Source organism: Myxine glutinosa, chromosome 4, assembly GCF_964187855.1.
Source record: "Myxine glutinosa chromosome 4, kmMyxGlut1.1, whole genome shotgun sequence".
Classification (NCBI taxonomy): domain Eukaryota; kingdom Metazoa; phylum Chordata; class Myxini; order Myxiniformes; family Myxinidae; genus Myxine; species Myxine glutinosa.
In genome coordinates, this window is record NC_136264.1 from 10,941,788 (window position 1) to 10,968,935 (window position 27,148).

The 27,148-nt window shown below is 43.5% G+C and overlaps 1 protein-coding gene across 6 annotated transcripts in view; it reads right to left on the bottom strand.

Moving 5' to 3' along the window:
* Nucleotides 1-557: 557 nt before the first annotated feature.
* LOC137424410 (sarcolemmal membrane-associated protein) overlaps nt 558-27,148 on the bottom strand; it is a 274,679-nt gene continuing 248,088 nt past the window's right edge. For all 6 annotated transcript variants that reach the window (XM_078775449.1, XM_068111836.2, XM_078775451.1 and 3 more), the window contains 4 exons: nt 22,283-22,400; nt 19,164-19,332; nt 16,888-17,022; nt 558-4,177 (listed from right to left, as the gene is read on the bottom strand). In XM_078775449.1, coding sequence (XP_078631575.1) covers nt 4,097-4,177; nt 16,888-17,022; nt 19,164-19,332; nt 22,283-22,400 — 503 coding nt within the window. In that variant the 3' untranslated portion in view covers nt 558-4,096. The remainder of the gene's footprint in view (nt 4,178-16,887; nt 17,023-19,163; nt 19,333-22,282; nt 22,401-27,148) is intronic.

The following is a 27,148-nucleotide window of genomic DNA, read 5'->3' on the forward strand; positions in this document are numbered from 1 at the left end:
CCAGGTTTCTGCAGGGCTCACACGGGCCATCCTCATCCCCCTTCTGGTGAAACTACCTAAATCCCGAATCACCGCTCTCCTCCACTAATTTGTTCCTCTTTTTCCTCTTGTGGAACCAACTTCCAGACTCTCTTCAATCTCATTCTTCCCTCCAAGTCTTCAAGACAGCTGTTCACCACCATCTCAGATTTTCTCCAATCCAAAACCATGATCTTTTCTCAACCCGTTAAACCACTCCCACCTTCCCAAATTTTGCTTCTGTATCCATCTTGTCCACACCTTGCTTTCTCCCTTACCCCTCATTGTTACCTGCACCAGTTGTTTGCCCATTTCCATCTATTTTCTCCCTCCGCCCTGCTCTTGGCATTTGCCCCTTATCCTCCTAATGTTCCCTTTGTTGTGTTGTGTCCTGATCCGTTCTAGCTCTTCCTGTGCATAAAAAAAAACTCTCATAAATCACAGAAATAATTTTTAAAAAGATGATTGAGTTGTTAAATTAATTCTCTTAGAAAACAAATGAACACCTTGGACAAAAAAAAATGAACATCCAGACGGGATAAAACGCACATGGTTTTATTGGATCATGCACTCGTCTTATATTAGTGCAACATTTTCTAATTACAGGACAATCCAGTTAAACCTTTTCCCCACCCATTGCCCGTTTACAAAAACAGACTTTTATTGACTTCACAAAAATGATCAACAACAAAAAAAAATAATTCAGAGCTATATACAAAGATAAACAGCAGTAATCACACGCACGCACACACACACACACACACACACACACACACACACACACACACACACACACACACACACACACACACACACACACACCCAACCTCCATTGCAGCAGAAATAGACACCATGCTGCAAGATATTCCCATTCAACGATTGCGCAGATAGGCAGTACCGAATATCAAAATGAACAACCAGAAGTGATATCCATTGAAGTTTGCTTGGTCAGGCCAGGCTAGGATTACAGCAGAAGGTTGCATTATGAACTAGCCCTCTTGGTCGACAAAAGTACTTGTGCACAGCTTTAGAGACAAAGGAAACTGAAAAAGCAAGCTACTCGATATGCCAGTCTGACGACAAAACTTAGTATTCAATAAGTGCCTCGAAATACCCCCAAAAAAGAGAAAACGGCTCTGGATTGATATTCTGAAATGGGAGAGAGAATGTAAAAATGGGATAGGACGTGCATAGTAAAAATGTATCCATGAGATTTCACTTTGATCTTTGCATCATCACATTCACAGCTAATCTGGCCTGCCTCGCTTGGAATTTCAACCGTCTGCTTTTGCTTCCTCCACCTAATACAAGCAACATGACAAACATTGCAAACGGATGCCTTTTTCTCCACTTTCCATACCTTTGATCGACATGCGTTCAAGTGTAATGGCGACGGAAAGTGACACATTCCCATTGAGGACGATATAAGACCAGCACCGATTGAGAAAAGTTTACCTTGTACAAACTGGGTCGCAGCGAGCTCTATATTCCTCGACAAGCTGTGCGTTTCTGGATAAAGCAAGCAGGTGAAACAGCAATCAATTTTACTACATTTGTTATTAAAAGCAGCACAAAGCATGAGGATCACTGCAGACATAACATGGTACACTGCCTGCTGAATACACATACCAAACAGATCTGAGTCGCTATGCCCTGGATATGCTGCGACGTAAAGCTTATTCCAAAGTGCATGCTGGCTACATTCAGCAAATGGCAACCTTGACTTGACTGGCCTATCGAGACCACTCCTGTAAAATATTCAACTTCATCGCTTCATCTGATCTTTGGTCTATGTCCGCTTCGCTTATGGCCTTCTCTAGGTTATCTGTTTGCAATTCTTGTTGTCCGCTTGTTAAACATCCAGCCCCGCTCCAATAGAAAACTTTTTGATTGTTTTGTTTTCTGTCTCATCAGGTTTTGTCAAAAGAAGCACCTTTTCATGGCTCTTTGTGTGACGAAGATTGGTACTGATGTTGTCCAAATGCTACCTATTGTGCGTCAGCACGTCTTCGATTCTCCAAAGCGATCCATATGGATGTACGAGTTGCCCTCAGTAAATATAATTGCTGGTTTCCCCGATTTTGCACTGATCAACCTGAATCTCTTCCTGTATTGCACAGCAGGTAAACATTAGCTTTCCTTTACCATATTCAGTTAGTCCGAGCTTTCCACTCTTCGCATTGAGCACTTTCATCACCATTTTCAGTTCTTCAGCATTTTTTGAAATCAAAATTTTATCTGTGAATTGTAGGTGGTGCAGTCTTAATCAACAACGATTCCGATATTTCGCCGATTGGCCGATGGAACACTTCCAGGTGTGCAGTAAACAATACGGTTGCTGTTCCATCATTATGTACCTCCCTTGGTATGTCCATGTATCCAAAGTTGATATTCAGCTGATGCGGAGCTTGGATGACGGCGTTTGTTCCCACATTGTCTGAAGGGCAAAGGCTTTTCCATAATCAATGAATGCGACACACAAAGGAAGTGTCTAATGTCTTGAAGGTAATCCATTGTTGAGTATACACTACAAAAACCCGCTTGCACCTGCGGTTGGTTATCATACAGTTCCATCCTGAGTCTGTTCTCGATAATGTTTGTGAACTATTTGTAAATACTGGGGAGGAGGTCGATTGGACAAATTTTTTCGGTCCATGCCATCACCTTTTATGCAGATCAGTACCAGCTCAGAGTTCTTCCATATTATGGGAATTGTTCCATATTCCCAACACTTTGTAAACAGTTTTACGAACTTGCCGTGCAGTTTGTTTGTATCTACAGCAATTCCATATCCTCCAGGGGTCTTTTCTCTTTTCATGTTTATCAATGCAAACCAGATACCATCGATGTAGTCGCTGGTGGTATTACATACTTTTGTATTGAAGTCACCCATGATGACTAGTGTGTATTTTGTTGGGTTGGTATTTAGAAACTCCACTCCACGAGTCGTCATTGGGGCATAGACATGAATGATTTTCAGATGGTACTGTTGTTCAATTGAAGAATCATTGTGCAGGTGGATCAGAAACTCTCATAACGTTCAAGATGGCCAAGCAATTCAGATTTTATAAAGAATCCGATCCCACAGCTCACTCTCTTCTTCTTCTTCTCCATCTGGACGTACCGTTTTTTAAACTGTTTTTCAACCACAATTAACGTTCTCCTCTTCTTCAAACTTCACTCAGCACAATTACATCCTATATAATGTTGAGTTCTTCTTCTTCTAGGGTTTTCAGATCTTTCCATGCTTAGGAGGCCAAGTCGACTGGCAACCTTTGCATCATAATGCTACTGCATGAAATGTACACTATCAAGCTTCCAAAAAATATACCTCTCCATCCGATGAAACTTGAAGTACATGCGGATTGTTCATGTTATAATTACACTGATAATTGAGAAGCCACGTCATGGATATGGAACATCCCTCATTACAGATATTTTTAAAATGCAGTTTTTCTCTCTTCCCAATCCCCCACAACGCCCGCCTTCAACAGAGACCTTCTAAAGTGTTGAAAAGTGAAAAGGAAACGTGGCTGGTTATACACACCGTGACAACTGGTGCAACACACGACATGATGGGGATATGCTACTCGCAGCAAACCGCTGGCTAAGGATGAAAAGAAGCAGGAAATGGCAACGCAACGCAAACAGCTGATTTACAAAACCCAAGCAACGTGCTAGAAATAATGGACATTTTGAGACTGATGTACATGGATCGCTGAGCAGAAAACTCATTGAACCATTTATGTGATAAAACGATCAAAGATGAAAAGATTGACGCAATGCAATAAACTTTAGATTTAATTCAAAACTGTACCATATGATTTGCTGATTCACCCATGGAAATTGTGCGTTCATTCAGAAATTACATTTTACAACAGTGAACGAAGAAAGATAAGGTGAGAAAAAAAGAAAAAAAAGAAGACTGTCCCGAATGTTAGAAGAGTTCAAGTGTAATGGCAGAACATTATGAAGGCAGAAGGCAAGGCCTCCGAGGCGGTAAGGAACCGCATTCATTGGTGGAAGTGGAAAGAGGAGAATAGGATGCTTTTATCCGGTTGGTTCTCCCGATGGTGCATCATGACAGAGTTGGATAGAGAATGGCCACTGTCATGGCAACCACCAAGCACACCAATGGCATCCACTTTGACCAAGTTTTCTGTAAAAATAAGACAAATTAAGATTTTTTGTACTTGTTTACGTCCATGCACTGACAATATATCGACAAACTCTACTTTGATGCAACCAATGCTAAACTTTCACAAAGAGTCTGTGATGGTGATTAATGGGGCGCTGTAAGTATTCCACTTAATCGGGACAATACTTTTTACTACACCTGATCCTGAAGTGATCAGGACAATAAATGATTGCCCCTTGTTCCGTGTCACTAGGGTCACGTGAAAAAGTAAGTACACCCCATGTAAAGTTTTGACTTTTTCAACATACAGCTATTTGATCTTAATTTCAACAATATTGACAGATAAAGGTGATATAATATAGCAAATATCATGAAACATTTACATTTTGTAGTCCATTGTATAATTTAAATAAACATAAATGCAAATTTCGCATGTGGAAAAAGTAAGTACACCCCTACATTTATCACTACTTCAAATACCTAAAATTAGAATCAAGTGCACCAGCTCAGGTGCAAATGATTAGAACATGGTTAGAGAGGATCTTGGAGGAACCTGTCTTATTTAAACCTCAGACATTTAGTTTGGTTTGCTCTTTGTTGTTGAAGTGTGCGGCGTCACCATGCCAAGATCAAAAGAGCTTGAGGATCACCCTAACCCTAACCCTAACCCTAACCTCTGAGGCCTTCAGAAAGAAGGTTATAGATGCCGACGAGTCTGGGAAGGGATTAAAAAAGATCTCCAAACAATTTGAAATCGATCATTCGACTGTACGAAAGATCATCTACAAGTGGAGAAGATTCCAAACAACTGCCAACTTGTTCAGGCCAGGCCGCCCCAGCAAGTTCAGCCCGAGAGCAGACCGCAAGATGCTGAAAGAAGTCTCTAAGAACCCCAGAATGTCATCACGGGACCTACAGGTAGCTCTTGCCACTGTTGATGTCAAAGTACACGAGTCTACCATTAGAAAGAGGCTGCACAAATTTGATCTACATGGGAGGTGTGCCAGGAGGAAACCTTTGCTGTCCAGAAAGAACATCAGGGCAAGACGAAAGTTTGCCAATGAACACGAAGGCAAAGACCAGCACTTCTGGAACAATGTGCTCTGGACAGATGAGTCAAAGGTAGAGCTATTTGGCCACAGTACCAGAAGACATGTTTGGCGAAAACCCAAGACAGCATTTGATCACAAGAACCTGATACCAACTGTAAAGCATGGTGGTGGAAATATTATGGTTTGGGGCAGCTTTGCTGCATCAGGGCCTGGGCAGCTCACCATCATAGAATCCACTATGAATTCTTCATTGTACCAGAGGGTGCTTGAGGATAATGTGAGGCCATCTGTCGGAAAGTTGAAGCTCAACCGAAGGTGGACCTTGCAACATGACAATGACCCTAAACATACCGGTAAATCCACCAAGGAATGGCTGAAAAGAAAGAAATGGAGAGTTCTGGAATGGCCAAGTCAAACCCCGGATCTAAATCCCATTGAGATGTTGTGGGGGGGATTTGAAACGAGCTGTGCATGCAAGAAACCCCTCAAACATCGCACAGCTGAAAGAATTCTGCATGGAGGAGTGGGAAAAAATTTCTCCCAGTCGATGTCAGAGACTGGTAGACAGTTATAACAAACGCCTACTTGAGGTTGTTTCTGCCAAAGGGGGCAATACCACCTATTAGAGCCAAGGGTGTACTTACTTTTTCCACATGCGAAATTTGCATTTATGTTAATTTAAATTATACAATGGACTACAAAATGTAAATGTTTCATGATATTTGTTATATTATATCACCTTTATCTATCAATATTGTTGAAATGAAGATCAAATAGCTGTATGTTGAAATATGTTGAAAAAGTCAAAACTTTACGTGGGGTGTACTTACTTTTTCACGTGATTGTATATCACATCATATTGGAAATTGGCCTGATAAGCTAATTATGGAAAAGGAAAAACGAATTGAAGCAAAAACCTGAACCTAAATCGAATCGGCTAGTTCTTGTTGTCGAACCAACTCATCCACTGAGTTTTGACACAAGTCGTCCACGACATTTTGAAATTTCATGCTATATATGGTTTTTGTCCCCATCACTCATTGGTGAAGAATCACTCAAATTCTCAGATCCAGATCTTCACCAAAATCAAATAAATTCTTCCTTGTCACACACACACAACCTGTCCACCAAGTTTCATCCGAATCCGTCCATAACCGTTTGGGATATCGTGCTATATACAGACGTGACCAAAAATATTGGCACCCTTACACTTTTTTCAAATAACTCATAATTTTCTATAAAATTAAGTTGAAATTGACAAAAGTATTTGGTCTCCACAATTCTTTATTTTACTGTTAATATTACAGAACCTTTGTTTTTGATTTAGAAGTTAATATATCCTTTTAAATCCGAAAATAAAAAGAAATGGCATTGACAAAACTATTTTCCCTAGACTTAATATTTGGTAGCACAACCTTTGGACAAAATAACATCAGTCATGCGCTTCCTATAGCCATGAATGAGCTTCCGACACCTCTCTACTGGCAGTTTGGCCCACTCTTCTTGTGCAAACTGCTCCAGTTCTACCAGATTCGAAGGGTGCCTTCTCCCAACTGCTGTTCTCAGATCTCCCCACAGGTGTTGAATGGGATTTAGATCTGGACTCATTGCTGGCCACTTCAGAACAGTCCAGCGTTTTGTCTTGAACCATTCCTGGGTGCTTTTTGAAGTGTGTTTGGGGTCTTTGTCCTGCTGCAAGACCCATGGCCTTCGACGGAGACCCAGCTTTCTGACACTGGGTTGAACATTGCGCTCCAAAATGCCTTGGTAATCTCCTGATATCATGATGTCATGCACACATTCAAGGTACCCAGTGCCAGAGGCAGCAAAGCAACCTCAAAACATCACTGAACCTCCTCTATGTTTGACTGCAGGGAAGGTGTTCCTTTCTTTGAAGGCTTCATTTTGTTTTCTGTAAACATAGAGATGATGTGCTTTACAAAAAAGCTCTAATATGGTCTCATCTGTCCATAGTCCGGCAGATATGTGAAGAATTGTGGTAGAATTGTGCCTTTGATGATACAAGCATGAAACTTGGCACACAGTTAGGGCATACCCTTACAGTGAAATTTGGATGTAGGGGCATTCCAGATTTCTCCTTGGCCCAAAATGGCGGCTAAGAAGGACATATTTACCTATTATTTCAGACTTGTCATTTGTGCTGCTATTGAAACACAATGTAATGAGCATATTATAAATTGTCATGTACATGCTATGCAATACCTTCATACTGGGTTCAAAATTGGAATCTACGGTGGCCTATAAGGGGCAGAACAAATGGTTTACCATTGCAATAGACAGGACTGGTCTAGCGGTTTAATTATTTAACTTTGCATGACTATCTGATTTCTCCTGGGTGTAATTTTGGTTCAATACCTTTATATGAACAACTTTGATGTAGCTTTATGAACTTTCCTATCATAGACTAGGTGACTATAAGGAACAATGCAAGGCTAGTGAAAAGTTACGAAAGCGAATTACTATATTTATGATAATAATGTATGTATTTCTTTTTCAGATGATAACTCGACTGCACTGCACCTTCGCTCATTGACTGTAGTAGCTACCTAGATTTGGTTCCCAATTTGTATATTGATTGGATGGTGGTGGTGGATAATGCTTAATTGACAATGGCCAACAAAAATTTCAAGCTATTAGACCCCCAAAGCCCTAGTACATCTGGAACAAACATGCCTTATCTGACAGATTGGGAGAAGTGTGTGTTATGTCAGGAGGTCACCGATGAGGCCCTTGCCTGTCCAGCTGATTCCAAGCGAACCACAGGGTCCGGATACCAAACTCTTGCAGATTATCTCCTCACCTTCAGCCAGATGGGCTGCCTGCCAAAATCTCTAGAACTGTCCCGCCTGGACGATGGTGAAGGTATCCAGTCAACCTTCCAGAGCCACAAGGCTAAGTGGCATGATTCATGCAGACTGAAATACAACAAAACTGAACTGCATCGGGCACAAAAAAGAGAAACGTCTAGTGAAGAAACCGCAAGTGTCTCAAGAAAGTACACCCGTCACAGAGTACATGTAGACCACACACAGCCACAGCCTGAAAAGTGTTTCTTTTGTGACAAACCAGCGGGTACTAATTCTCTGCGAAAAGCTTCCACCTTCGACCTCGATAAACATGTCAGGACAGCTGCCCTGAAACTAGGAGATCAGGCACTTCTTGCTAAACTGAGTGCAGGTGACCTTATAGCACAAGATGCACAGTACCACGTGAAGTGTCTGGTGTCACTTTATAACAAAGCAAGGGCCACAAGCACAACACTGAATGAACAAGATGATATCAATCACGGTATAGCACTTGGAGAGCTAGTGTCCTACATCGATGATGCCCGCACAGATGCTCTTGTGACACCAGTGTTCAAGCTGGTAGACCTAGCAAGACTATACACCACCAGGCTGGAACAGCTTGGAACAGTCTTGACCAGGCGTGTCCACTCCACCAAACTCAAAGATCGAATCATGACATATTTTCCAGACCTAGAGGAGCACATGTCCGGTCGAGATATTCTGCTTGCTTTCAACCAGGATGTTGGCTCAGCCCTTCAGAAGGCATGTGATCACGACACTGACAGTGATGGAGTTTGTCTTGCTAGAGCCGCAAATATAGTTCGTAGAGACATGTTGAAAATGAACTCAACATTTAGTGGTTCATTTGAAGCCCACTGCCAAGAACATTCGGTACCTAATTCGCTTGTATCACTAGTTTCTATGATCTTGAATGGTCCTAACATCCAAGAACAGTCAAGCCACTCGTCGGTATCAACACCTACTCTCACAATCTCACAACTCCTTATGTTCAACAGTTACTCACGCCGCAGAGAGAGTAGCAGTACTACCACGTCCACGAGGCACAGTCACAATCGGGAGACTCCCCTGCCTGTGTACCTGGGCACCCTTATCCACACAAAGACTCGAAAAAGAGACCTGGTTGATACTATGTTCAACCTGGGTCTCTCGATCTCCTATGACAGGGTGCTTAGCATCTCCACGGACTTGGGGAACAGAATCTGCCGTTTCTTCCAAAATGAGGGTACAGTTTGCTCCCCTGAGCTAAAAAGTGACCTCTTCACAACTGGGGCAGTGGATAACATTGATCATAACCCCAGTTCAACAAGTGCCCACGACTCCTTCCATGGCACTGGCATTTCACTTTTCCAGCACCCAAATAGCGATAGCCGTGGAGTTCAACGGGTAAACCCAGATGACACATCAACAACAGATGCACACCTGCCACAGTCATACACCATCGTACCTCCTGTTGTTCTGGGTAAATGTGACCCACCTGTACCCAAGCTAGCGGGTCCCAACAAAAGCAACTGCCAACTCATCCCTGAAGCAATGCAGATTGAGTACAGGTAACTGATTATTGTGTTTGAACTGTGGACAGTTATATGTGTACCTAAATAACCAAGACTTGTTAACTTGTGTGGACTTGTTTGTTCTTAATTGTGTTCATTATCTTGCATTTTGACAGGTGGCTGGAGCAGATGGAGAAGACAGTGCTATCTGACACACCACTTAAGGGAGACGAGACAGTATCATGGGCTGGATACCATGCCAGCAAGCAGTCTATTCCAGAAGAACCAGAGTGTAGTGTGGCCTTAACTTCATTGCTGCCTCTCTTCTATGACCAGGCAAAATCTGTGGCAATGATTCGTCACTCCATGGATGTCATCAAGAAAGCAATCGATATTCTGAATCCAGGTCAGATCCCTGTAATCACACTTGATCAGCCACTGTACACACTTGCCAAACATATCCAATGGAGATGGCCAGAAACACATGGAGAAGATCACTTCGTCATGGTCTTTGGTGGACTCCATATTGAGATGGCAGCATGGAAAACCCTCGGTGACCTTCTGGATAGCAGTGGGTGGACAGGCGTTCTGATGCTTGCAGGGGTTGCTACAAGTGGTACTGCTGATTCCTTCCTGAAAGTGACCCATGTGACACGCACACGACGAGCACACCAAGTCACAGCCAGTACTCTCTATCTTCTCCTGAAGGAAGCCTACAGCCAGTACACCAGTGGACTAGATGAGGGACAGGTTACGATACCACTAGATGACTGGTGCGGTGAACAAGCCAATGCAAGTCCACAGTTTCAGTTCTGGTTCCTAATTATGCAGCTAGAACTGGCAGTCCTGATCTATGTGAGATCCGTCCGTGAAGGAAACTTCCAACTGTACACTGATGCTCTGACCAAGCTTGTACCATGGTTCTTCGCCTTGGGACATACAAACTATGCCAGGTGGATCCCAGTTCACTTGCGCGACATGGTGACACTTGCAACAAAGCATCCAACTGTATACGCACAGTTTCTGGCAGGAAACTTCACCATGAAGAAGACTACACGTGCATTCTCTGCCATAGCCTTAGACCAGGCACACGAGCAAAATAATGCATTGGTGAAAGGTGATGGAGGGGCTGTAGGTCTTACGGAGAATGCTGCAGCTTTGCGCCGATGGATGGTGTCTGGTCCAGAGATGGCCAAACTGATCTATAAGTTCGAGGCCACAACAGAAAAAAGAATTAGGAAAACTGAACTAAAACACCATGAACAGACAAAGCACACGCAGGTAGCCTTTGCTCGAGATGTGAGAGCACTCACCCGTGTCATAGGAGAGATGGGGAACCCATTCTGTGACGACAGCAAAGATCTCTTGGTGCTAGACAGCAGAGACCTGGCAGACCCAGCAGTCATCAACACCCTTTACCAGATCGAGAAGCTGGGAAAAGAACAGTATGACACATATGTGAATGAGAGGCTTGTACATCAGACAAAGCCTATCACTGACCCAATAAAAAGAAACAATCTCCCTCTCTTCAGCCGACCCCCAGTCAGAGAGAAGTCAAGAACAGAGTTGAAGGTGGTATCTCTGAAGAATGACTGCGTTCTGTTCTCCAGGCTGTTTATTGCATCCCAGACACGGAATGGAGATCTTGATGAATTCTTTGCACATGAAAACCAAGCTTGTCCCCCTGCATTGTCACAAATGGGCAAAATCCGGCTTGGAACCAAGTCTGATCTGGTTGGGTGCTTAGAAGATCTGATCACCTCACGGGAAAATGATGATTTAAGCCCCCCTGTTGAAGTCATGATCCTGGATGGAGCAGCCATCGTGAACATGCTGGCACCTCGTAATGCGAAGACCTTCTCTGAGTATGCATCACTAGTATTCTTGCCATACATCACATCTCAGATACAAAATAAGAGCAGGGTTGATATTATCTGGGATGAATATTTCCCAGACAGTTTGAAAGCCGACACCAGGAAGACGAAGGGTAAAGGCACCAGGAGACGAGTTGAGCCATCTAGTTCCATCCCTCGAAACTGGCAGGCCTTCCTTCGCATAGACGAGAACAAGGTGGAGTTGTTTGACTTTCTAGCAACGAGGATAGCAAACATTGAGACTGACAAGCAAATCGTCACCACAAACCACAAAGAAGTTTTTTGTACACAGCCACGAGATGTTACTGGTCTTTCCCCGTGTAGTCACGAGGAGGCAGATACAAGGATACTACTCCATGTCCAAGATGCAGTCAGACAGGGCTATACCAAGGTGTCAATCCGCACAGTGGACACAGATGTTTTGATCCTTGCAGTGGCAGCAACTGGATATCTTGACATCGATGAACTCTGGGTTGCTTTTGGCACAGGGAAGAATTTCAGGCACTTGGCAGCTCACGAGATGGCTGTGGCACTGGGACCAAACAAGTGCCGAGGGTTGCCATTCTTCCACGCCTTCACTGGGTGTGACACCGTGTCCTGCTTCGGCGGAAGGGGGAAGAAAACAGCATGGGAAACATGGAAAGCCTATGATGAGGTCACCTCAGCTTTCTGCGCACTGGCTGCCACACCAACCATTTCAACTGCAAATGACAACATGGATCCACTGGAGCGTTTTGTTGTTCTGCTCTACGATCGAACAAGCAGCCAGGAACATGTTAACGATGCCCGCAAGCATCTCTTCACCCAGACTGGTAGATCAATAGAGGCTATCCCACCAACGCAAGAAGCCCTCAGACAACACATCAAGAGAGCTGCCTACCAAGCCGGCTTTTGTTGGGGCCAGATGATGATTTGCGCACCTGAGCTCCCATCGCCAAGTGAATGGGGTTGGAAACAGAGTAATAACGGCTGGGGGATATATTGGACAACCCTCACAGAGGCAACTGAGGCATGCCGACAATTGATTAGATGTGGATGCAAGAAGGGTTGCAGGAAACAGTGCAAGTGTGTTAAGGCCGCACTCCAGTGCTCAGCTCTGTGTCACTGTGCAGGGGAGTGCACACGATAGTATACAGGAGGAATAACACACCTGTTACATATACACAAACATGTGGAAGACTGTTTTGTAGACTGTTTTATAGTGAAAGTCACTTCCACAGCGTTAATGTGGCATTTTCACTTCATTTCCATTGTGTTTCTGGAGTTTGCTCAAAATAGCTCAAAAAGTAATTATTTTTGTAAAGAATAAGGACCAAATAAATGTTATGTGAGTTTGTTGACATTTAATTATGATCTTACAACCTGTTTACGTGAAAAAAACATCATAGGTGTGCTTGAGCAATAAGTAAATCTAGTTTTATAGACATCGGTACTGTGTATCTTATTATCCGTAAACGGCCATTTTTAAAATGGCCACCATTTTGTCCCTAGGAAAAGATTTGAATGCCCCTATATCCAAAAATCTTCCTAGTAGTATGCTCTATCAGTGTTCAAAATTTCATGCTTGTATCACCAAAAGCACAATTTTTTCACATATCTGCTGGGCTACACAGGACATTCTCCCAGAAGGATTTTGGCTTGTTCAGGTGTGTTTTGGCAAACTCCAGTCGGGCTTTCTTATGTCTCTCTCTCTCTCAGCAGTGGGGTCCTTCTGGGTCTCCGACCATAGAACCACCTTTCATCGAGTTGCCGATGGATGGTGTAAGTTGAAACTGTTGTACCTTGTGTCTGAAGGTCAGATTGAATCTGTTTAGCAGTTGATCGAGGTGCTTTCTCCACCATTCAAACAAACCTTCGCTGCAATCTTCGATCAAGTTTTCACTTGCGGCCACGTCCAGGGAGGTTGGCCGTAGTGTCATGGGCCTTAAACTTCCTGATAGCATTGCGTACGGTGGACACAGGAACATCAAGGTGTCTGGAGATGGACTTGTATCCTTGCGATTGTCCATGCTTGGCTACAATCTTGTGTCTGACCTCCTCAGACAATTCTCTGCTTTTCTTTCTTTTCTCCATGCTCATTGCGGTACACAGAGTGACACAAAACAGCAGAATGACTCCTTTTCTCTATTCAAACTGGTTGAATGAGTGATTTTTATATTGTAGGAACCTGCAACTCACCACAGGTGAGTTAAATTCCAAAGTAAAGGAGGATCACCTACTGGAAATCTAATTGTTTCTTACAACTTCTAAAAGGTGCCAATAATATTGTCCGGGCCATTTTAGGATTTCTGTGTGGAATAAGCTAACATTTCGTAATGTTTTCAGATTTTATGTTTTGTTCCACTGCAAACCAAAGAAATACAAATGTGGATACCAAAATATTTTTTAATTTCAACAATTTTCTGGAAGAAATGGTGCATTATTTGAAAAAAGTGCAAGGGTGCCAATATTTTTGGCCATGACTGGAAATCGTTTTTTGCCCCATCAACCCTGGTGTTGGGCTAGCGGCTAGGGTGCCGGCTTAGGATCCTAGGATCCTGGGTTCGAATCCCGGTTAATCGCTGAATTAACGCCAGGGTGGTTGACTCAGCCTGTCATCCTTCCGAGGTCGGCAAATTGAGTACCAGTTCACTGGTAATTCCCTGCTTGTCGTTAAAGGCAGCAAAAAGGGTTGGCGTCAGGAAGGGCATCCGGCCGTAAAACATTGCTTCAAAAAGGGGACCGAAAAACAACAACAACCACAGTTCCCGAAAAAGGCCAACCCCCGCTTGCGGGGAAAAATGGCCTCTAAAAAAAAAAAAAAAAGTTCCCGAAAAAGGCCAACCCCCGCTTGCGGGGAAAAATGGCCTCTAAAGGTGTTTTTTTATTTTTTTTTCTCAATGGTGAAGAATCACTGAAAAAAATTTGTCAGAGCCAGATCCAGATCTTCACCAAAAGGTAATCATTTCATCCTTGTCAAATACTCGACATCTCAATCAAATTTCTTCTGAATCAGTCCACAACTTTTTGAAATATCTTGTTCACAAAGAGACAGCCAGACAAACAGAGATGAAAACATTTGGTGGTGGAGGTAATAATGGCTGCTTCATTTGTGAATGTGAGGCATGTGGAAAACATTTAAACGTGGTGAAAACAATGGGCATACTCCGTTAGGCAAAGTCGTTCCTTGGCACATGTGAACTCCTACAACATCTTCATCCCAAGCTTGATGGAGTACTGCTCTCCCCTCTGGGCTGGCTCCCCAGCCTGACACCTTGTTCAATTTGACACCGTGGATACCAAGGCCTTCAAGATCATGAAAATGTCCTGCGATGAAGATGAGTCTATGGACCTATTACTCCGCCATCGCAGACACGTCGGTCGGTCGTCTCTCGGTCTTATATCGCATCCTTTATGGTCTTACACCCTCCGCCATTTCTGTGCTCTCCCCCTCCCCCACACTCCTACCTTTCCCTAGGTTTCCGCAGGACGCATGCAGTCTGCGAGAAATGCCCTTCTGGTGAAACTTCCAAAATCCAGATTCACTGCTCACCTCCACTCGCTCGATTCTCTTTTTCCCCACCTGTTAACTTCCACATTCTCTCCAATCTCATTCTTCCCTCCAGCTTTTCAAGACAGCTGTTCACCATCTCGGATTGTCCCCAATCCAAAGCCATGATCTTTTATACCCACATTAACCCTCCCTCTCTCAAGCCCACATCTTTACAAGTTTCCAGTCTTTACTTCCTGAGAGTTTGCTGCTTTATCCATATGGCCCACTCTGTGTCCTCCCCTCGCCCTGATTCTTCCCAAATCACTAACTTCATTTAGTCTCCCTTTATTTTGTCCCTCAATCCTGCTGCAAGTGGCCCCCTCTTTCCACTGTTCCTTTTGTTTTGTTACATCCTGATCAGTTATATGCTGCAGCTCCTCTGCAAGCCTCAACATTGCAAATCTAAAATAAATAAATGAATGAATGTGGATGAAAATCAGACATCTACAAAGATGACTTTGATCTGACAAACTTTAAAAAGTCTACAGGTGGAACATTTGGGATACCAATGCTGTACTCCTCTGTGCACCTGCACGCTTGGGACGAAATTCCACACAATTTGCCAAATTCAGACCCAAAGTTCTGCTAAACTGCAGGTTCGTGTTCCGATTCATGTTCTGATTCGTGCTCTCGTGTTCAAAATATATAATATAATTTAAATGTTCCTCGATCAGACCAACAACTATACAGTAGGACTCCAGCATTCATGTGGGATCGATTCATGACCCTGGCATTCACTATAAAGCGTGCTCAATAGTTCTTGAAAACGTGGCAATGTATCAATGGGGAAAAGGGGGGATAGGTTGACGGAGGTTCGTGATTCATAAGGGAGAATTTTAAAAGTTTAACAACATGGATGCACGTAATTACCGTTTCATTAAAGATGCTTACAAATAAAAATAAGAACACTGTAAACAATTCCAAAGTGTTCGCTCACTCGTCACGAGTGTCATGTTATTTTATCAAAAAACGAACCGTTTGTTTTGCTTCGATCTTGCGTGATCCCCAAAGTGCATCTCAATCCCAGAAAGATTTGTCGTTTTAACTGCTCAGAGTTTAAGCTTGAAGGAAGATTGTATTATCTTACGAAGATAGACGTTCAGTTTAAATTGCACAATTTTAAACGTCCTGGCATCACAGTTCTTCTGTTAGAATTTCATTATATTTTAGATCCAGTTTTACTTAACGTACCAGGAACCAGCATCGCGGATCTTCGATCCCGCAACAAAGATTGGTACTCAAATAGAAACTTCTCAAATCATAGTAGCATAAGAGACACCGACGCCCTACGGGGATGGGGTCACTAAAGCACTTGCACGACATCACGTGTACAGTGATAAATTGCAAGTCATCTCCATAGCTGACTTGTAATACCCTCTCCCACCACCACCGGGTGGCACTACATGGTACACAATTACAGAGAATTTGCATCCTCAACCCCATCCTGAACTCACACAACGACAATTTTTAACACCTAAAACCCTAACAGGCAAACCCCAGGTACAACCACCAAATTTCACTCATTCCATCCAGCAGTTTAAGAGTGCATACAAGTGGCGGTGGTTCGTGTGCAGCCACTCGGTTGCTGGTTGCATCATTTCTGTGGGTGCGTCTGCCGCTGATGCAGTGCCTCTCTATAACCAGTTATCTGGTACTCATTTTGCCGACCTCGGAAGGATGACAGGCTGAGTCAACCCCACCTGGCGTTAATTCAACAGGATTCGAACTCAGGACCTTAGGATCCCAAGCCCGCAGCCCTAACCATTAGGCCAACACCAGGTGATGATGATTAGCATCTCAAGACCCCAATAATCCAATTGCAATATTCATGACGAGACAAGGCGTGTACATTTTGAGGTAATGCAGGATAAATACCAGGAATTGGGCAATGTAAACATTTTTGGGCAGCTACCTTGTACTATTTCCAAATCAGAGTTTGTAACGTATGCACGTACCTTGTTGGCTTCATCCTCCAAGCTTTGCAAATGAGTACGGCATTGCGACACTTCGGCCTTAAGCTCGTCTTTTTCCCGCCAGGCTGTCTCGTAGCGCTCTCGCCATGAGCCCGCCTCATGCCTGCACTGGTCGGCCTGCACCGTCACAATGAGAGGAGGAATGGGGATCAAGGACAGAGGTGATTAAACACTGTGAGTAACTGAACCACAAGCACAGGAGTCTGTGCACTTCAAAACTTCCACGGTAAGATGTTGGAAAACAAACTTTGATTGCATTTTGGGTTATCTGATCTGATAATCCCTTAAAAGCACACTTGGAGTGCTGCATACTTGGTACTCGTTGAATAATTTTGATTCCATACAGACAAATAAAATAAAATAACCAATTGTTACAACCTGAGCAAGTAGATCAATATGTTATGAATGCAAAATAAAAGTTCAGCTACAAGGTAAAATGCTTGAACTAGAACGGCACTCGGTAGAGCGCATACCTCCACCAGGCTAAACAGTTTATGGTTTCTATCCACTGATAGGCCGGATCTGGATTCGGACCTGAACAAAAATCTAATCACCTTGTTCTTGTCACCGAACCAACTCATCCACCAAGTTTATTCATAACTCATCCATAACTTTTTAAAATAACATTTTATATGTATCGCTTTTCGCCCGATCTCTCAATGGTGAAGAATCACTTTTAAAAAATTAAATAATTCTTATATCCGAATACATGTTCAGATCTTCACCAAAATGAAATCGATTAGTCCCTGTCACACACCCAACCTCTCCACCAAGTTTTGTCCAAATCCGTGCATAACTTTGAGATATCGTGCTATATATCATCTTTGGCCCTATCTCCCAATAGTGAAGAATTACTTTAAAAATTCTCCGAGCTGGATCCAGAACCGGATCGTCACTAAAATTTCATAATTTCGTCCTTGTTATATACACTACCTCTTTGCCAAATTTCGTCCGAATCTGTCCACAACCTTTTTGAGATATCTTGTTCACAAACAAACAGACAGGGGTGAAAACACAACCTCCATCCACCTTCGGTGACGGAGGTAAAAATAACAAGCATTCTGAGTATTGCGCTGCAATACATGTCCCCTACCGGCAGTCTGTCGTCCGGAAAACTGTTGGGGAAATTACCAAGGGTTATTTATCCACAGGTTCTGAATCGTTCCCAATCGCTAATTACCTCAGGACGGGCTCACCTGTGATTCGCACTCGGGACTTTGATTTATACACCTTGCAGACAGGTCAGCAGAAGCACGAGAAAATAAGTTGTTGATAAAGAACCTTTCGAGTCGCTAAATACCAGTAATTTATTATACTTTCCGGTTCACGATGAATGATCAATGTGTATATATATGTTGCTCGGCTTGGCTCTGCCCCTCCGGAAAGCGCGCGCTGTGTCGCGCTGTTGACGTTCGCGAGACGAGGCTGAGGGCGCGTGGTGCGGCTTGAGGAAAACTCTAGAATAAACAAGAGATATCCATTTAAAAAATATTTTCGTTTAATTAACGATATCTGCCAAACCACGCGCCCTATCGCAAATTCCAAAAGGACATTTTAGTAGATTGACATGCTGAACAGATCTCCCCTTGATTGGATCAAAAATGAGGGAGAAGCTTGGTTTTAAAGGTTCATGCTTAAAAACGTCATAACTCTGAAACCATGTTACGCATGACGTCATGCTCGCTGACTTTTTTGTTCGTCATGGGTATGCGATTCTGCCTGCAAAGTTTGGCCTCAATCTGTTCAGCCGTTGCAGAGAAAAAGGGGTTTTCGTGTTTTCACGAAAAACAATATGGCGGCCGAACCACGTGACCTGTGACGTCATAATTACCATTAAAATATTCTACAGACCGAGTCCCTCACATGGTGAAAATTTGATCTCAATCGGTCCAATTATTGCAGAGAAAATCTTTTTTAAAGGAAATTAAACTTAAAATGGCACTGAGTTAAGGATCATCCGAATTATCAGAATTCCCAAAGTTCAAAGCGCCATAACGTTGTCAAAAATGATCGAAACGTCATGAAGTTCGAACTTGTCCTGTACCTTATCATGAAGAAACCATGTACCAAGTTTGAAATCATTAGCATTAAGCGTTTAGAAAAAAAGTCCGGAAAACTGGTCTTTGCGTGACGGACTGACAGACAGAGGGACGGCGTGCAAACCTATAGTCCCCTCCGGTGTACACTGGTAGGGGACTAATAACAAAGCAGTCGTGGATAAGAAGTGAAATCAAAAATATCAAATAAAAAAAACGCACCTCTCTGGAATTCACATTTGCTGTTTCTTCAAGTTTATCTAGCATGCTGCGGAGCTCCGCAACATCCTGCTGTTCTCTTCTTTCTTGCTCAAGTTCCATTGCTAGGTCTGAGCGAGCAGCTTCTAAACGAGATACCTCAGTCCGAAGTGCTGCGCCCCTCTCTTCAGCACTGAGATGAGCATGTCGAGCAGGGGGGAGATTTACAAATGAGAGTGGAGGAAGAAGTTGGTTAAACAAGAAGAAAAAAACATGAGGATTTACAGACTTGGCATTTAATATGGAATATTTTTTTTGTGGGGGTGAACTTACTTTTCAAGATGACTTAGAACCAAAAGTTCATTGGAATTATGTTGAAATTATTCTAGATTTTGTTAATGTGACCTTTAAAAGAAACAAAAACCACATTTGACATTTCGAAGCAAATAAATTGATCCTTGAAAGTGATGTAAACTGATATCGAACTCAATTCACGGACAGTACTGTGTTAAACTTCTGTGCGTTTTCCAGAAGTATCTCTTTATTTTGCACATTAGCCAAATTTTTTTTAACAAAAACAAAAGTTAAATTACGACTGGGATTACGGACAGTAAAATTACAGTTCAGTACTTCGTGTAACCCCCACGAGCATTCAGGAGAGCACGTACACGTTGAAGCATGCTGTTCACGAGATTTGCCAAGGTTTGGACAGGAATCGCTTGCCATGCAGTTACAATAGCCTGCTGCAATGCACGTACAGAGGCGCACGTACAGAAGTGGTCGATTTGACGCGTTAATTCTGCCCACAAGTTCTCTATCGGATTCATATCCGGGGACATGGCAGGTCATTCCATATGCTCTACACCACGGTCAGCAAGAAAGTGCTGGATCATGCGAGCATGATGAGGCCGTGCATTGTCATCTTGGAAGACAAAGTTTCCTCGAAAGGCTGCACGAACAAATGGAAGCAATGTTTCTTCCAGAATGGCCCTGTGCTTGAACTGGTTCAGGTTTCCACTCAGAACAACCAGGTCAGTTTTGCCCCCTGCATGAAAAGCAGCCCAAACGGTCACCCCACCACCTCCAGCTTGGACTCTTGGCACTATACAATCTTCGTTGTAGGCTTCATGCACTTGTCTGCGCACTCGGGCACGGCCACCGTGATGATAGACCAGAAATCTAGACTCGTCACTGAAGATCGCACAAGATCTGTCAAGATCACAAGATCGCACAAGGTCGCACAAGATCTGCCTGCAACCCTCTTTTGGTTAAACTGCCAAAATCAAGACTCTCTGCTCACCTTCACTCCTTCATTCCTCTTTTCTCTCACCTCTGGAACAAACTCCCTCACTCTCTTCAATCCCACTCCACCCTCCAAGTCTTTAAAACAGCTGTTCACCACCATCTCTTATCTTCCCCCTCCAAAACCTTGATCCTTTCTACCCCCGCTAATTTCACCCCAATTCCACTTTTTGAAATACCAACTTCTGTCCTGGAAGTCCTTGGTGTCCTTGTGCTTTATACTTCTCCCTCCCCCCCCCCCCCCCTTCCCATGCCTCCTCCCCCCGGGCCCTCTCCCTTCCACACATCTCCCTGCTCTCGGATGTTGTGTTTGTTTGCTTCCCCTTTTCTCCCTATCTTGTCTTCCGCTCCCTCTTTTTGTGTATCTTGTTTGTCTGGTCGATTTGTTTGTGAAGTAAATGTTAGCTCTTTCACGAGCCTCGATTCAGTATACAAAAAAATTAAATAAATAAATAAATAAAATCACGTGATTCCAGTGTCCTGGCTGCCATTGGCGGTGCTCTCTGGCCCACTGCAATCGGCGCTGGCAGTGTTGTCTGGTCAGGCGTGGCTTTCTCAGGGGACGCCTGGCACGATAGCCTGCTTGAACCAGTCGTTGGTTGACTAGCCTTCTGGATACAGGCACATTTGTCAGTTGCTGCCACTCAGCCCTAAGCCGATTAGCTGACTTGGTACGGCCATTGCGGACTAACCGGTGCAGCTGGCGATCATCCCTCCTTGTGGTTCTGCGGGGACGTCCTGGCCTCGGTATTGGAGTAGGGACACCCCTCTGAGCATTTCGTTTCAGGATCTTTGACACCTGAACTTGAGTGATGACATACTGCCAAGCAATAGCACGCTGTTTCATGCCGGAATTTTGTAAAGCCACCACTAAATGACAAACAGCATTGTCGAGTTGACGGACCATCTCCAGGGGAAGCGGCAATAACTTTTGTAGACGTGCAGCAGTTGTTTTCCACTAATACAGAACGCAACAACCCTTATCTCCCCGATTGTGAAGCCAATCGTCAAATGTACCTGTCCGTACATTTTGTCACGCCACCTGTGATATAATCCTGTTATTGGCTTCTTGCTGCGACAGACAATCAGTGACATGGTTCTTTTAACAAAGAAATCACCGAAGCATAAAAGAAACTCACCAGATTGATATACCGAGTTCAGAAAGTAAACCCAAGTCAAGAAAAAAAAAATATTCCATATTAAATGCCAAGTCTGTAGGTTCATAAAATTTAAATGTACTAGGGCATGCCCGTACTATATCTATATCTAAAATTATATCCCCCCCCCTCTATTTACATGAAATGGTTTGGTCCATGAAATGTTTTGGTCCATTCGCAACGCCAAAGCGAACGGCGAACGCTTTACATGAAATGGTTTGGTCCATGAAATGTTTTGGTCCATTCGCAACGCCAAAGCGAACGGCGAACGGCTTGCGAGTACAGTGACAATCCCCCCCCCCCCTCTATTTACATGAAATGGTTTTAATTAGTTTTAAAACATAGTTTAACGCCAACATAGCGGCAACATAGTTTGCCAACGTGAAATAAATGAATACGCTCTCAAATGTGCCGTCCGAGGCAGAGTGTGTTCGCCACGTTCGGCACACGCGATAGCTCGCTGCTCTCTGATTGGTTGAATCGTTTTTTGGACATAGCTCGGTAAGTAATTGTCCGATTAATATGAAACCTTGAAAAGGCACATCCTCGGGTCCCCAGCAATATACCTGGCAAGTTTAAAGTATATCGGACCGGTAGTTGTCGAGAAACAGCGGTCGCATACACACACATAGAGATTACTGGAATTATAGATAGATGATACCGATCCATATGTCCCCAAGTCACCTGTCCAATTGTTCTTGCAGGTGCTCAAGCTGCCGTCTAAAATCCACCTTACATCGATGAGCTGCTCGATTGGCCTCCCTCAGCTCCGAGCACTCTTTGCGAATCCGTTGCAGATCAACTGGGAAGCAGGACAAAAAGTGTGAAAACAAGGCACAGAACTTAGCTCTGAGTACCAGGTTTGAACTGAACAGTTAATTTTACAATTCAAATGAAAATAATATATTTATTGTTAAAAAATAGAAGCTCAAGTTCAAAAAAGGTTGCACAAAATTCATACGAGGAAACTTCCTCATTGGATATTCCATGGCAGTGTGAGTGTGGCGTGGACACGAGACTGGCATTCCAAATATTGTGGTCAAATCCAGCTCAGGGTCGCAGTATCAATAATTTTCCATCTGACCATCTCTATCCCAAGCAACTCTCAGTAAAATTAGTGTGCCACTCAGAAGTATGTGGGGATACAAGCCTATTCTGATCCACACAAAGATCATCAAGCATCTAGCCATACAGTTACTAGAAGTATTAGGGAGTATAGCTTCCAACTTCGGGCTGGTACATCTGCTTCCCATCTGGTGGTGGTTGAATCCCAGCCTTTTCATACTATTGGCATCTCCTGGCAGGAAATAGAGTCCCAATGTGTCCTCAGACACTGCAGGCAGGTTGGTGGACTCTGTTTTCTATCGTCTCACTTCTGACCTCGCTACGCTTGCCCTCTCTTTCCTGTCTACCTGCAACATCACTGCTTTACATACCATCCTCCAGAAACCCATACCTATACTCATGAAGTAAAAGTCCATACTGCATTAATAGGATGCAATGTCTGTTCATCCATTCTGTATCTCCTCCTGAACTACTGGTCGCACAAAGTTCAAAATGGCACCATATTAATCGCCAAGGACCCGGATTTGGACAAAAACAGTTTTATTATTTACATCGATAAATGCCAAGACAAAGCAAGCAGGAACTATGCTTAGTGTGGATTGGTGGCAAGTCACGAGGTGCTGCACATTGAATGTGAGTGGCTACCCCTCCTCCCCAAGTCGATGTAAGAGGACCAGTAGTTCTGGAAAGAGGACCAGTAGTGCACCATGATTGGCTCCTGGAAATTGATGTCAACATACCCTTTACCATTCTTAGAATTCTAAAGAAAAATAATTTAGAGTTACAAATAACAACAAAGTTTTTTTATGATACCACTCTAAAAGCTGGCACTTCTCCCACATTACACCTCGTTGAGCATTTACTGTCACAGCAGTCACCCTAACATCAGATGGGGAGTTATATTGGTCTAGGATCATCATATTATACCTGTCAGTAGGCCTGGTGTTGGCTTAAAGATATTAGGGTCCTGAGTTTGGGCCCATGTCATGCTGTTGCAATAACACCAGGTGGGTTGACTCAGCCTGTCACCCTTCCAATTTCGGCAAAATGAGTGCCAGCTGACTGGTAATCGGAGAACTGCATCAGCGGCACTTCCAGAAAATGATGCAACCAGCAGCCACGGGCTGCATACGAAACGACAACCTGGGAGCCGTGGTGGTTGTACCTCCCAACGCAAGTCGGGGGCCAAACCTTCCCCATCCTTACCTGCTGTCCGGACTTGTCAGGGCAGCGCGGTCATGGTCAGAGTGCCCACAAGTCTCCATGGACCGGCCCTTTCCCTCTTGTCTCTCTCTCTCTCTAACTCCGTCGTGGCCCTGACTTAGTGAAGGCGGGGGTACACTATCGTGGATGTGGGAGATCTCTGGGTCACTCCTGCAAGATTGATTGGCTGCTTCCGTGCCGTGTTTCTTCGAGAGAACCGCGCTTCGAGAGTCAGTTTTTTTAATGTCAGCATCTTTTGGAATATTTTCAGCCCAGCCTCCCCTTCCAGAGTTGATTATGGCGCAGCACAATAAGAATCACACAACAGATTACCCAGACCGAGTCGTGTTGTTCTACAATGCATATACAGGCAGTCCCCGGTTACGAACATCTGTTCATACGAACATGATACTTCAGAATCATGTTTCCGTCTTTCGAACGATCGATCCATTCACACTAACACGGCTTTTTTAACATACCAATTTTTTTTCAACATACCGCAAGGCTAAATGTAGAAAATCGGACCTAAGAGTTAATTGCCCATTCAAAACATACTTAAAACCTCATAAATACAGGTTTTGCTCTTTCGTCATTTCACACGTCATTCTCGAGAGACATGTCATTATTGAGACGTTGATGCTCGCCCTGCTTCGCCATACACTCCACTAGCTCGTCATGCCTTATATTACGCACGTTCCATTTCCTCAAATTTATCCATTTTTATTTTTATTTTTATTCAATAACGTTTTTGGTAAACAAGACCGAAAGTCTAATAGCGGCCTAGCCAGGCTTGTTTGATACTTACGTTGAGGAGGATAGTATGACCTGGGTGGAGAGACCAGTTAGCAAATAATGCCAGTTACCAGTCAGCAAAGTATTAAATTATTTTTGAAGTACTCTAAGTCTCTAAGCCGTCGGTCACCATGGAAACGAAGACATTGCATTGAGACACGGGTATATGCTATATGTTTCGAGTCAACGATGAACCAACCATACACCGCTTCAATCCAGTAACTTTGCAGTCACGACAAACGGATTGCAGGGTTACGATTATATTTACGATATCATTATTAACGTTATTATCATTATTAAGACGATGTTACTGTATTAATAAACCGAGGCTAATTCCTTACTCCAGTGATAATTAGTACACCGCGTCTCATTGAGTCATCCATGAACCAACCATACACCGCTTCAATCCAGTAACTTTGCAGTCACAACAAAGGAATTGCAGTGTTACGATTATATTTACTATATTATTATTGCTATTAACGTTATTGTTATTATTATTATGAAAATGATGCTACTGTATTAAGAAACCTGGTATAAATTGTCCGAAGCGGCATGAAAGTGAGTTCTGAAGGCATGAAGCCTGAGATCTATAGGTACTGTGTCGTTGGAAGACCTGTAACGTCTATGGTTTCGATATTTAATGGTCATTTTAACAATCGGTTTGTTTGTGTTTCACACTGAATGAAAAACGTAAAGGTAGAGCATGGCGATTGTGATAAATGACAGGTTCGGTGATATGTTCGGCCTGAACGGCATATAAATCAAAATGGTGCTGTGTGGAGTCAGCCGTTGTACGCCGTAATGACATCACAGATGTAATCACATCACATCACCCATGTCATGTGACCAGATCCTCAGCTCTGATTGGTGTATGTTCGTGAGGGACATACATGCATACATGCATACATGCAAACACTGTTCAAGATGGCTTTGTCCTACGGGCTACGCCATAAAAACGGGTTTTAGAACATACGGGCAATCGGACGCTCGAATGCAGGAAAACGATCAATGTGTGGGCGGTGCAATGAACAGCAGAACGCAGAGATTCATTCATGTCCCGTGATGCATCTCACTTTTTTGGCGGCACCTTACTGGACTGTACAGTATTTATACATGATGACTTCCCCAACTGCCGCTCTGTCAATTGCCCAATAAAGATTTGTGTATAAACGTTTTAAGGCTTTCTTATTAAGTTTCCTCTGCCTTCAAGGTAGTGGAAAACCTATTCATTCTGTTCAGATTATTCTATTTATTCTTCCGCCCCTGATTTTGGGGGTCGGAAACCTTTAAAACGAATGTTCTCTGCAACCGTTGGTCTGATTGACATGAAATTTTCACCAAACATGAAACCGGAGCGGCTCCACGTGTAGAGTTTTTTTAATACAAATTATTATGTCATTGGTCACGTGGTATAGGCACCATCTTGGAAAAACCTTCAAAGTTTGCCCCACTGCATATCTCTGAAACAGCTCAATGGAAAAAATTGAGTCATCGCTCATTGTACAGAACTCTGCATTGGGACCAACAAATATGTACATGAAGGACATCAAAGGTGCTTCCATTATGACGTCACAATTTGACAAGTAGAACACCTGATCCCAAGAATATGAAATTTCTTGAGCATGATGTAAGGAAAAATAGGCCAAGGACAAAAAAATGTCATCGGTCACGTGGTTCGGCCGCCATATTGTTTTTCCTGAAAACCACGAAAAAACCCTTTTTCTCCGAAAAACAGCTAGCTTACTGTTGCTTCCTTCGCGGCTCAAAAGCTCTTTGAAATATACTTCCCACACCTTCAATACTGCCCCCTTCTCTGTCAATAGCCTCCCGCCTCCATCCTTAATCACGCCCCCTCCACTCTTTCATGTCCTTGCTATTCTCATCCCTGTCACGAGCCAATTCTGAGATAATCTTTCTCCCACCATCCTTTCCGACCTGTTGTCCACCTACTCTTCTATATTATTCCTCACCTTATCCACAGATCTCTCTGCTGCTTTCTTCTGCCCATATAGGTGCAGCATCTGATTGTCTCCCTCTATCCTTGATCTTCTCTATCCTCTTCCAAACCTCCTCCTTTTCACCAACTGTCTTTATTACTTCCTCCTTCCACCATACTTGGTTATATCCTTCGACGATGCACCCTTTCCTGACATCCTTCCACACCAAAACTTCTGCAATTCCCCTAAACGCCTCTCCGTGTTTCTTCCACTCCTCCTCAAAAGTGCTCATACCTTGCCCTCATCCTCTCCTTGAGCTCTACGACAACATTTCCCCTATAATTCCCCCACCTAATAACTTTCCAACTCCTGCTCTTAACCACCTCCCTCCTTTTCTTCATCCATACGACAAACACCACAGGCTTGTGTTGGATGGTAACAGCCTCTCCCTCAACCCCCCCTTCCATACTATCCACCCTCCACAACTGTCGCTTCCTTACCACCACCAAATCCAATTCTGTTCTATGCTGTCATTCCCTATAAGTAACCTTGT